Source organism: Aphis gossypii, chromosome 1 (genome assembly GCF_020184175.1).
Source record: "Aphis gossypii isolate Hap1 chromosome 1, ASM2018417v2, whole genome shotgun sequence".
NCBI lineage: Eukaryota > Metazoa > Arthropoda > Insecta > Hemiptera > Aphididae > Aphis > Aphis gossypii.
Genome location: NC_065530.1, coordinates 5632020 through 5646290, shown reverse-complemented (window position 1 = coordinate 5646290; position 14271 = coordinate 5632020). Strand labels below are relative to the sequence as shown.

The 14271-nt window shown below is 29.3% G+C and overlaps 2 protein-coding genes across 6 annotated transcripts in view; both read left to right on the top strand.

Annotated features, from left to right (window-relative positions):
* LOC126549035 (uncharacterized) overlaps nucleotides 1-14271 on the top strand; it is a 166593-nt gene that overhangs the window by 125294 nt on the left and 27028 nt on the right. The window lies entirely within an intron of this gene.
* The window catches only part of LOC114120261 (uncharacterized), a 55119-nt gene that overhangs the window by 27890 nt on the left and 12958 nt on the right, over nucleotides 1-14271 (top strand). For 2 of the 4 annotated variants that reach the window (XM_027982116.2, XM_050197382.1), the window contains exon 3: nucleotides 9325-9459. In XM_027982116.2, coding sequence (XP_027837917.2) covers nucleotides 9325-9459 — 135 coding nt within the window. Of the gene's footprint in view, nucleotides 1-4377; nucleotides 5383-9324; nucleotides 9460-14271 lie in introns of those variants that run through there. The other 2 variants (XM_050197383.1, XM_027982117.2) reach the window with 2 other exon arrangements.

Here is a 14271-nt window from a genome sequence, read left to right as displayed (position 1 = left end):
CTTATGCTCAGACTTGCTATAATCTTTAAAATGTTAAACTTAACGGTAAAACCACGTTTCCACACATGAATGCACCCAAGTATATTATATTGAGCGGCATAATATGCAGTATAGTTTAGTTTACTTAAATACGATAGTTATGAGTTTGTTTATATTGTGTATTGCATATAGAGATATGAGAACAGTGAATATGTCATTTTATGGAATTTTATCTCATCACTCCTTCAAACTTTAAACAACTTTAGTTAACTATTCACTTAATACGATTGAATCGATACAATTGAATAATATATTCGTCTTAATATAATAATAATTATCAATTTTGAAATGTTCACTTTAACTAAAATGAAGATTACGTACCAAATAAAAATGTGTTATTTAAAATATTTGATATAAGGAAAATATTGTTTAACAAAACCGTGAAAACAATAAATTGATAAAAGAAAAAATTAAGAAAAAAAATTTAAGAAATAATAAAAATTTAAAATATAAAAGTCCAAATCGATAAAAATTATTTATTATATTAATTAGAATTTATTTCAATTGTTTTAACACATTTTTATTTTTGTTAAAATATCTATTCATTTTGAGTAAAAAAAGGGGTGATAAGTTTTTATATAATATATTACAAAAAGGAAGTAAGTCAACTTCAATGCATTTACGGGGTAGTTCAAAAAAATATTATGTTTTTGCTGTGATGTGGTATATTTTTTTCATCGCGTAATCCAACAAGACTGGTAGTGCGGAATAGGGGTAAGGTGCGGACCAAGCACGTCGAAATGAATTCTTAGAAAATTGTGTTTTATTCTACCTCTAAAGTATAAAAATCCAAATTTCCGTTCCATTATGTTATAGTTTTAAAAATATATTTATTTTTTCTATAGTTTTTACATAAAATAATAATCTTAGAGAAAGTAAATCCTGTATCAGCAACATTCGTTTAAAATGCGAATATTATCCAATATTGAGTGTCGAGTGACATTATATATATATATACGCATAATGTGATATAATATTGGTTGTAATGTGTAGACCACCAACTCGTATAAACTATATTATTTGAAGCATAAATATTATAAAAAATAACAAAATGTTAACGAGGTTTCTAATAAAGTATATTTTTTGAGATTATTTATGTTTCACGTTTAGTCTTTAAACATTGAATAAATGTATAAAAAACATTATTTTGCACGAAAGAAATTCGCAGAAATTTAATATAAAAATATGAAAACACATATATCTATTTAAAAAGACTTGTTAATTATGAATCTAATCACGATCGGTATATTTCCTTATAATCTTTATAAATTATATAATTAATTAATATTCACACCATGTTTATAGGTATTGCACTTATATACGTATTGTGTATAAAATATATGATCATGTTCCTTTAAATTATGTTTTTAAATAATGTAGGACAATATACATTCATTTTGAGTGTTGTTTGATTTATTAAATAAATATTAAATACGATTGATATAATAACGTATAATAATATCACATATTGGTATGACTGTAGTCGATTACGATTGCTATTGAATTAAAAAAAAAAAAAAAAACTATGACAGTATAGATTCGTTTTCGAAATCGCAATAAAAATTCTGTGTTTGCATTCACGTCGTAGATATTTTTTTTATCTTGTCAAATAATAATGGGTATCATGAAAAAAGCTACATTATGTAAATCGGCAATAACATAATAAACGGTCTTTTTATTAGACCTCAAACATGTGAGCATACACACGTCATCAAATATGCATTATGTCTGCGGATATAATATAGGTAAATATGTATATTATATATTCAAACTATGGTGAAATATTACATTTCCAAGAAGTGTAAGCTGTGACCCGTGGTTTGGATTATCATGTCGAAATCCTGTCGCATTTTTAGAAGACTGTCATTAAAAAGCCACGAAATCTGTTTCGAGCTGGGTTGTCATGAAAATAATAACACACACGGTTAATGCACATCGCTTATCATCACTATGCATAATATGTAATATAATACAATATAATACACATATGTAATAATACGTACATTGTTTCGTGTCTTTATTTTTTGACGTAAGTATAGAATATAATCGTTTAAAAACAATTTGTTTGACAATTATCGTTCAAAATGTGATATTCAACCGGACGATTTAAAATTGTATGTTATACTAACGCATTATTGCTACTCGTTATTTAAAACTACAATATAATGGTAGTAGAAAATATGAAATGTCATCAAATGTTTAATGACGAAAATATCAATGTCATAATCTACAAGTCGAAAAGTCGGTTGTAAACTTCTGTTATATTAGTGTTAATCTTTTTTTTAAAAGTTTTTATTTTTATACCATATCGTTAGAAGAAAAAAATGTCATCATTGACTTTTAATTAAATTTTTTTTTAACAATTTCTCTGTTTAGAACCTATTTTCACATTTAATAATATTTACGTATATTAATTAATTATGCGCAACGCATAAATTGTTGATTAAAGGATTACATATTATTATATGTATAAGATAAAAATTCAAATATTTACATTTTTTTTTTAAATTAATTTTTTTACAAGGTTTTTTTTATTAATATCAAGACTATTTTTTACATACTGGACAAATGTGGAAAGTATATCAATCAATCATGTTTATTAATAGTCAGTCATCGCCGTTATATTTTTTATATCGCACGGTTTGAGCAAATGCAGTCTGTCTAAAATTATATTGTATTAATACACACCGAAAGAGTTAAAATAATATTTTAATGAAATCAAAATTTAGTTTACAAAAACAGAGGAAATAGTATGTATAAAATCAGCGTGTTTAATGATTTTCTAACTTAGGTCATTAATATTATCAGGATTAATAATAAGTATATTAAATTAGCAATATATTATTCGATATAATAATTAATGCGTTAACAACAAACAACTACGTGGTTTCGACGTAACTGATTGTAATATAAACACATATTTGATTTCCATAGGGATTATCTAATAACATTATATATTACGTGGTTCGGATATGATGATAATATAATATTACAATATAATAATATAATATAGTGTATTTAATAATATATAAAAATAATTATTATTGCATATATTTTCTCGAGTTTTTTTTTTTAATATTATCTAATATGAGCTTACGACAAAATATTTAAGCAATAACCATTCCTCTTTTAATGCTGGAAAAGTGTCAAATTGGAAATTGGAGAGCGGACGTAATAATATACTCTTTATATTATGCACGAGTAGGTGCATAGATGTGTATTCGGAGACGAAATAGTTAATTAAAACCGTTATTGTGAGCCCCGTGGTTCCGCTGAGTGGATTCCGTGAAAAAAAAAGGGAGCTAGTGGTATGGTAGTGTACTGGGTATACGATGTATATAACATTACACAAGCACCGGACGGTCAATTAACCGAAGGGTTATAATTACTTTCGTAATAGAAAAAAAAAACATAACGTGGTCGAATTCGATCAATCGTCAGCCCTCCGACGCAATATAGTATATTCTGCCTAGGTATTATACATAGTGAACTTTTTCTTTTTTTTTTTCGTCGTAAGTATATGTATTACATTGTTTATTATAGCTGTCATTTATTCGACGTTGAGCCGTGACATCGAATTAACCTTTTGATTTCGCAGTGCGTTGCTAAATTACCGCACTCTTTTTCATTCGTCCTGCAGCACTCTGACATTCTATCTCTCTTTCACTCCTCGACTATTCAACGTATTCTATAGGGTGTTTTATCGTTTTGAGAATCTTTCAAGAAGGTGATGAGTGGAACTGAAATTACATTTTCTATTTTGCAAATGTGGGACTTTTAAGGGTACGTACGCGGAATATGATTCTTGAATCGTGTGATTTATTTTTAACGTGTTCGATGACACGTTCATTGCATAAAATTATGATTTGGACATTCCCGAAAAAATATGACATTTATCGAACAAAAATTTATTTAATTCATAACATTTCAAGATAAATTTTAATTTATAACAATGAATGTAATAACAATTAAATGGTAGATAATCGTATATGTGTATGTATATAAATTAAATTTATTGATTTTAATTTTTCATGGATTAGCGATTCATTGATTCATCTACTTCACTTATACTTAAGTTACTGAAAATTCAAGAATTAAATTCAATCCAATTCAAATTATTACGAGTATATTTTTATTAAAAAATAAAAAAGCTACGTTCGGTGATTTTACAAATTTGTTTTTAATCAATAATATTAAAAATCAAAAAGATGCAGTGGAGCATATTATATAGATTGGAAAAAATTTATGTACAAAATCTCTAGAGTTTTTGAACAAAATATTTATTAAAAACTGTATGCTTACCAAAGCACTTGCACAATATGTAATTCAAACATTAAAATAGCTAATTCTTAATTGCAAAAAATCGTTCTTTAGTAGTCTGTGTAAAATATAAGGCTAGTATAGTATAATTGAATAACTATAATTAATAGAATAACTTAAAGGAAAAATTATTAGTAGTAAATTCGTGTATTATTAGTGTAAATTTATGATAAATTATTTTTGATAATATATGAACAACAAACCGCTTCCTCATTTGTCGTCCACAATATTGTGTTCTCGATAAATTATATATGTATAATATATATATTTATTTTGTAAGATAACTCTCTCGGTGTATATTACATTTTATATAGTTGGTGCGATATTAATTTATTATAATAATTTTCTCACTCCCTTGAATCCGCTATTGATCCCATATATTTATAATATACACACGTACGTTCATATATTTATATAATATACAAGCGAAATAACGTCCTATAGCCGACGTTCGTCTATAATCTATATGTATGTAATATATACAGCGCACGCGCGTTATTTGTCGGCAAAACGTCGACGTCGGTGTAACGACGGTTTTTGCGTTCCGAAAACGAAAAACAAAATCACTGTCTATACTAACAGGTGCCGACGTCCTTCGTCGCGGCGGTGTTAGAGTTGTTTTGGTCGCCGTCGTCGCTGTCCCCGTGCCGCCTCGGGACCGTCCAAACCGAGTCGGACGACCATCTCTCCGCGGTGTGCCGAACATAACTGCAGTCCGACGCAAGTGCACGATAAACGGATGGACATCGGATCGGCGGCCGTGGTGGCGGCGGCGGCGGCGACTGCACCGGAAACGACGACGACGACGACGACGATAACTACGACGCGCCGGTCGGGGCCGGAAGCGTTTCCGGATCGCGGTGAGCACCAGTGATGGCCAGCTCAGGTATGCACGCAGCACTGTACATACGAGAGAGGCAAAAGATCCGCGTGAAGAGGATCCGTAGAGATAGGTTCCAATTGCCCAGTCACGTGGCCACCAAGAACATTGCCCCGTTTCCGGAGTTCCCACCTACGACGTGGGTACGTATATAAGCATGCCGTAATATTTTTGAAGCAAGTGCAAAGGTACCCGACTTAAAGGATTTAGGGCGATGTCGGTCCACACCGTACGCCGATGTCGCCCATCTCGTCGTCATTTTTTCATACGCTGACAAAACGATATCGATCGCCGACCAATTTTTGTCACATTTATGAAATATGTTCAGTCATCTATAATAGTGCATAATATTCTTAAAAAAACGTACATTATAATAGTGGAAAAATTTGATCGAGATTATAACGCATCGTGAATGCGTAGACGGTTGTACAAATAGTTTGTAAAAAAACTAATTATTTTGAATAGATTATTAAATTCACAGGGCTGAATTGGAAAAAAATACGGATAGACCAGAGTTTTTAGTCAAACGATTATTAGGGTACAAAATGTTTGAATTAAAAAATAATGCACTAATTCGCGAACGTCTAGCGACACGTCCGCTAGTCGTATTTTCTATAATAGCTAACTCGGATAATATGAAATTAGCTGGTAATAGTTATTTTTATTTTTATTTGACTAACACGAATTTTGTGCTTGGAAAACAATGTTTTTTGAGCGTTTGGAGGAAATTTGGTTTTTGTATTTAAATCCACCCATTAATATAATATACGTATAGAAGGTTGTTGGCGTAAAGGGTTTATTTTAATTATCAGATGTTCATATTTCATTGGTTTCATGCACTGGTTAAGTAATTATTACAATAGATTTATTTTAGTTAAAAAATGTATTAATATTTTAGTTTTGCAATGCTGTTATATTATTTTTGTCTTTTATACAAATATATGTACTTACCAACATACTTTGTAGCTCAACCGCCTCAACCTGTATAATATATGTCATGTATTATTCTGTTACATAGAACAAATGTATACAAAATAGTATGATATATGTTCCACGTATGGTTAGCAATTGACTATTAATTATTGTTGATAAAAAAAAAAACACATATTAAGATTTTAGGTATACGAAAATTAAATAAATAATAAGGCCAATAATTTATAATAATATTTTCATTAGCCTAACAAAAAAAGAACTAAACAATTTAAAACAGCTTAAAAACAATCAAATGCCAAAATAAGTGTCGTATAGGTAATTATGAAAAATAATATGCTAAAAATCATCACACTGTACTTCTTGGAGTAATTTTTTTCCGTCGCTTCTGTTTATATTATAACGGGACGGAAAAACTGAAAGCGACGTGCGATGACGTATACGCATATACTTCATTTACACGCGACCGTCTGGAAAGGCGCGATGGCTTTTATATTTTGTAATTTTCCCATTTTTTTTTTATTTTATTTGTATATATATATTATATTATAATATATATGTATTGAATACGAAGAGTGAAAAATTCAATTGCCTCGAGGCGTTGACGACACTCCACAAATCGAACGACCGATTTTATGACACTGTACACAACAAACCGTACGTACGAATACACACACACACACACACACACACACACACACACACACACATTATAAATTTATAACTAACATATTAAACGAGAAACATCATGACGTATAGTAGAATTGATGTGTTTGTTTGTTTATTATTATTTTTTTTTTTTCGAAAAGAGACCGAAAACACTACTAAGCTCTGACCGTTTTAAAGGTTTTCACAATAAATTGACCGGGACAAACATTATTATTATTACACTTGCGTTTACACCACACACATACACTTTGTGCGGTCTACCGGGTCGGACTAACCCTCCCCCGTTCCGATTTCGCGCTGGAATTAAATTCGATTAAGACGCGACGCAGCGGCACTATATACTAATAATAATACGCGCGCAATTCGGTGTGCGGTCTGCAATCCGTTTCGCCGAATGGGCGACGGTGGCTAATTCGAGTCGTTTTCGTCGTAAAACTTTCAAACGTATCGGTGCAAGCGCCGCCGCACAACGGTGGTTGTAACTGTCTGTACCTACCGAACTCACTACGTTATTATAAAATATTGTAAAAATGTAATATACCGCTAAACGATTAGACGTTTTCGGATAACGCCGCGCGTAGGAGTGTGAGACGGATAAGACGGATATAATATCTGCATATGCGCGCCCGTCAAAACGTTTTATTTTTTTTTCATTTCATACATTATGATATTCAAAAAGTTCATAGGTCTCAAACCGTACACGAGCATCACTCTTCCGTGTGGTATGCAATTTTATTGAAAGCGAAAACTTTCCTCTAAGAGCTAAGTTTTTCCTTAATTTTACATTATGCGCGTAAACGTGATTCCCTGCAGAGAAATTCCGCGCTTATACATTTTAATATAATATATCTTCGACCGAATACAGTATGTGAGTTTTCATTTTAATTTCATAGACAAGTAAATATTTAGACAAAATCGATATTTACAAATTATTAAACAAGAAAATCATTAGTAATAAATAATTCATATTGTTATTGTAATTCATAATTTTTTTTCATTTGAAATTGCATGGTGGATGAATAATTTCTCAGTTATTTCAAATTGCAATAATATTTTATGATTTTTTATACTTCTTAATGTTATCTTAAAATTATTTATTGGCAAGTCAATTAGTTCTTAAGAATACTTCAAAATACGTATATAATATTATTATTTTCTATTCTATATAGACCAAGTCACTTTTTTCATTGCAGTTTATTTATAATAAATACACAATTTAAAATATTCAAAAAGTATAATCTATTTTTTAGGATTTAATATAACATTATCAACTACACCTATTAAATTAAACTACTGCAACAATGAAAAAAAATATATTGAATATTTTATTTTCATTTACACTTCACGGAACAAGACGTATATAATATATTATACTGGTAGAACATTTAAAAAAAATCATTATTGATTTAATGTGTTTAATTGAATACTGAATGCGAGAAACATTTTAAATTTCATTACAGAATCACGGTGTAAAATAAATTACTGAATCTGACACCAATTCACTTTGTGAGTTATATTTTTACTGTTCTGTGTTTTTGTAGACATTGTAAAAGTATAGGTACCTAATTTATAAAGGAGTACCCTGGAGCAACGTTATGCTTATCTCAAAATTACCATAGTCCTTTGTTTAAATCACGAATGTCACATAAAATGTATATTGTTAAGACACACGAATTTGGATTTATTTTAATAGTGTTTAGCTCCTGTGACGTTTCGTGTCAACCTTACATAAAACTTCTTTTCAAACGCTTCAAAATTAAGAAAATTATATTGGAATGTTAAAAAACGACCATTCTAAATAACTATTGTCTAACAGTAGTATGATTAATGTCTCTAATTAAAAGATAAAAAAAAATAGGCTAGACTACAATACAATACAAATACTTACACAGAATATAATGTATAAAACATAGTAGCTTTTAAACACTGAAGCAGTTACTTTTAATAACTACTTGTTTGATTTTAATATTTTTAAAAATTTAAATAAATTATATCAAAATTAAATAGATCAAAACTTTATTTAATAATGAATAGTATAGACTATAGAGTAAAATATATTCTTTAATATTTTGGAACTTGATTTAACTGCTTTCTTTTTCATTAGTTAATAGTTAAATACCATAAATCTACTGTAAAGACAAATTTTTTTGGTACGTCTTGTTCTTTTTTAAAATTCAAAACATCTTATTTAATGGAATGCTATCTTATAATTCTGAAAAATATTTCAGTTTCAATATCCAAATCTAAAAGTATTATAAAACGAAATTGAATTTCGGGTAGATAAGATAAATAATTTTATGAAAATTGCTTAAATATTATTCTATGATAATATAAATACACTCAAATCATAAACGAGATTGTATTCGATTTAAATATTTTTCCCGTATACAATTCGGATACATTGTTTCCAAAGTCAATGTATTAACTATAAAATATATACACATGTAACGACATTATTGTCATTGGATGTATTATAAATATTTCAGAATAAGACAGCAGCTTCGGTAGCTTGGCCTGGACCAGTCGGTCCGTCTCCAGACAGCGATGGCACGGCACCAGGCGGTTCCATCCTCATACACCTGCCGGCTGACCCACATAGGAAATGGTCGAAAAAAAATAAGGCAAGTGTCTGTTGTAATACTCGTTATTTATTATTATCTATATACAACACATGACGTGTATATAGTACACACACTGACACGTGACTAGTAAAATAAATAAATAAAATCAGTTTTTCGCTAAACAAAAAAAAAAAAAAAAATTATTAAGGACGTGCCCCGTTCGACGAAAATATCCTGTTACTTTTTTTATTCGCATAACACAAACCGTTACCCTGATATAATAGCAATCCTCTGAAAACTCGGTCCATTACAATCTTACCATTTTTCTTAGTTCGATTCGTAGGGTTCACGAGGGAATTATTATGATCTTGTATATTTTCTTATATACTTGTCTAGGACAAGTTTGTGCCATAACAGGAATCACAGTCGATATACATCAGTATTGTTAATAAAAATTATAAAATTTGTATTAGGCATAACGCACTGGGGCTATCTCAAAATCAACGTCCGATGTGTTACAGTTCACTACAGAAGGGAACATCGTTCAAATACTATTTGAATACTTTTTCAAGTACTATTCTAATTCTTGCAGTAACTTACCGTAACAACCACGGAGAGTACAATTTCATCTCTCGCCATCTATGAAGTGTTTTGAAATCTAACGGGTACGCAGAGCTTGTGGTAAACCAAGTTTTCAGACACGATTCTGTGTTGAGTTCTGTGGAGAAATTTCGGAAAATCTTGATGAAAGTCTGAAATCGTTATACGCCTGTTTTCTCGAATAAATTGGTCAACTTAGTGAACCACGTATTCAATCATTATCGATTTGCGCCCTTGGTCCACTTCGTTGTACACATCTGTGCTTCCGTTTTCAAATTGTCTACACCAATCAAGTACCAAATCATCACTCGTAACTGTATAACCGTAAACAGCACACGATGAATTTGAGCTGCGCCATTTCTTTTAGATTGCAAGAAAACGAATTACACTTCGCACCTCACTGACGGTAGGAGATAAAATTGCACTCTCTGCGTGGTTAAGAACAATGATAAACGAAAACAGTTGAAATTCGGCGTATAAACAAAGTTCTCGTTTATAGTGAATTATTACACATCAGAGATTCGAAGGTTGATTTTGAAATATGCCCTCGTAACATCACCTGTCCATCCAAAATCGTAAAATAATCCATTATCATACGTTGCACCAAATTTTTTTAATTTAAACCCTTCTTCGTGTAATCAATTCAACACATTTTGTAACTATGTATGTTTAAAATTATTTTTTGGGAGATTAAACAAAACCCATATTCTTACACGATATTAAGCTTTAAAACTAATTACGAGTTACCGAAATAAAAACAATAGTATCTATAATTTAATAACTCGATGATATTATAATTTTATTGTGTGAATTAAATACCCAATTATATTACAATAATGTAAACTATTTAAAAATAAAAATATGATTTGGTTCCTTTTACTCAGTTTTCCTATAAAAAGTAATCAAAAGGGTGTATTTAAAAAAGCGTCACTTTTAACTTTTTTTCTAAAAGGTAAGCTACTCACAAGCTTTTATGTCGAATCAAAATAATAACGTTATTATTGGTTTATAAAATGATTTTATTAAATATTTAATAATTTAATAAAAGTGGTATCATAATATTCAGTACATAGCTTAATGTATTTTATTATTTAATTATCCCACGTATTTGATTATATGCTTTTTATTAGATTTATTACAATAATAAATATAATATTTACATTAATTTCATTATATTATTTTATGTTTATGTGAATAAAATGAATATACATAATGTATGTTCTAAATAAAATACAATTAATATTTCTATTATGTACATATTTTACAACTTTACATTGTTTTTTATTTCAAAAACATATATTTTTACTTACGATTAAATACTTTGTTGTATAATAATTAGGTACAATTTAAATTCTGAATAAATATAGGCAGGTACTATTTCAGATTAAAAACGAGAAATTTACATATTAAATTAATAACACCGGGTACTAGTTTATAGATTATAAGTGCTAATGAATACAATGAACATTTTACGCCATATCGGTTGTGACTAAATAATATAATTAGAATTTTTAATTTTTAAATACCTAAAAAGAATCATTTAAGTCTACACGCATGGAACATTAAAATACGTAATAATATAGAGATCACAGTTGTACTCATTGCCGTTTCGTGCCACTTTATAAGTTCTGAATATTTGCACTATATATATCGTATTTATTATCTTATTATAAATACGTGTATAGTGCACTTATTGCGTCGTTTATGAGTTTATGCCGTGTATACGATCACTGCAGCCCAAAAATCGATACTTCCGTCCTAAAACCCACCCTTATAATGCGTTGGTAAATTTCATTAAAAGTGACATTACGCCGCCGCGTCACGCAATTACAGTCACGTGTATAATTATTATAACGCCACGGCCACGCGTACAGAAAACCCGTACAAGTATTTTACATTTTATATTAACTATATTACGGTGCGGAGTCGTAATAATTCCAATGCAAAACGATGTCTTTATAGTCAATAATACGCGTTAGTAACCCTCTAATAATTATAATAATCACGACGTTATTACGAGGCCCACAACAATATTGATAATAATATTTAATTAATTCGAATTGAACGGGAGGAATTTCAATTGAACGGATAAATAAATTTAAAATAGATACCGATTAAATAATACAAGTATATACTATAATACATTACATCGTATGTATATAGAAGAGTAATGTAGGACAAATCAAAAAGAAAACAGCAAGAAGTTAATTAGCAATAAAAGGACAAACTAACAACACACAAATTAATTACATATAGACTATAAAATAAAATACAGAGTATCAGATTAGGAAAAACAAATCAATGCCAGGATAATTATATCGCATAATATAGGAACAAAACTCTAGATATAGCAGTGGGTATTTTGCAAAATTTGTAATGATATATGAGATGTGGAAATTGTGGGAAATCCGCGATGACGAAGAGAAACTCTTAACTGAATGTGATAAATACGGAGAATTAATGTGGCTATTGATAGGGTTGTAAACGAATGATATATCCACCTCTTCACGTCTTGTCGCCAAAGCGGGAAATTTGAGTTGTATGTGAATTGGATCGTAGTTATGGAGTTCTCCAAAGGAAGATTTAATTTAAAGGCTACGAATTTGAAGGAAGTGTTTTTAACTCGTTTAATGCAGACGTATTACGATTAACAGCATTATAGGTATACATGATTGCAATGACTTCTATCTGTTACAATTTATTATTACATAATATCAATTTCGCAGAGCATTAAGAATCAAAAAGTATACCAATGCATTACCTACGTAAATTTAGTCTAAATTAAAGTATAACAATAAATTATCTAAAAAAGATCCATCAAAATAATTACACATATAAATTATATAATTAACTGTTATTTAAATTCCGAGATCGGTTTATGGTGACATCCGCATTAGTAATTAAAAATACATCCGGAGTTGTATATTGATATGGAATTTGTCATAAAAATAGGAGAACATGTATGTCGTTTATCTCTTTCAATGGACCCTATAAATATAGAGCCTACGACGAGAATCATTTCAAACTCAATAGTGTACAGAGTTCAAGTAAATACCTTTCACATCAGATTTAATTTCGTGAAAAACTTGGAATATTTTTGAGTTGTTAATCAAAAAGGTATATAAAAATTGTTTGTTTGTAAATCATTTCAACTTCAAAGCGAAGTCCCAAAAATTCCAACAATTGTTGATATTGGCACGCAACATATCATATATATACACCTTACCCATATAAAAGAATTCGGAATCGTAAAATAAACGCGCAACCACTATTTTCGTAGCCCTTATAACAATATCTGTACGGTACAAGAACAATAATATAATGTTATATATTATAATGGCCATTATATCCAAGTGCGAGAACAAACAAAAATGTTATTTTATATATATATATACAAAAACCTACACACCGCGCGCTTTTACACCGGTGCTATTGTTATATCCACGATAATATTATGGTTTTAAGTTTTTTTTTTCACGCTCGACAACTATTGAATTTCCATTTATTTTGTTTTATATTTTTCGTTTCGTTTTACTAAACTCTTTTGATGTCACGAATAAATTATAAAATAAATAAATTCCCCATTTCAAGTTTGATATCGATTCTGAAGGCTGTATACTTGTATTATAGGTACACGTATATATGAATATTTTTTAAGCCTGCGACTCAAGACATATTATAATATATGGCTAATAACGTCACTAAATTGTGGGTTTGTGCAGCAACCATAATGGATATTACCATAATTTTTTTTTCTTGTTGTCAATTTATTGCGCTTCGAGATATATAATTTATTTAAAAGTCCATAATCAATTGTATCTAATTATTATACCATATTTATTTACTGTATATTGTGATACCCAATCATATACTAGGTATACAAATTGTAATATTATAATAAAAATTATTATAATGAATATTTATGATGAAGTCGATTTCAAAGTATAATATATTTTCATAACCTTTTCGTCGACGGCGATGATGTGACTGTATCGAATCACATACATAATATTAATCATTTAGTTAGGTATTACATCCAAAGAGTATAATGCGTATTTCTATTATCGAAAATAACATTTGGTATGCTATGTTAGATAAATTTTGATTTGTTTGGTATACCGTTCCCTTCGAATCTGATTGTTGATATAAAAAACTAAAGATGTGTGATATTTATTTGCTTTTTTTTATTAGGAGTACCAATAAATCTAACATAGTTAGATAGTTAGTTTGTTACAAGGTAACAAATATTAATATTTATTTAATGATATTATT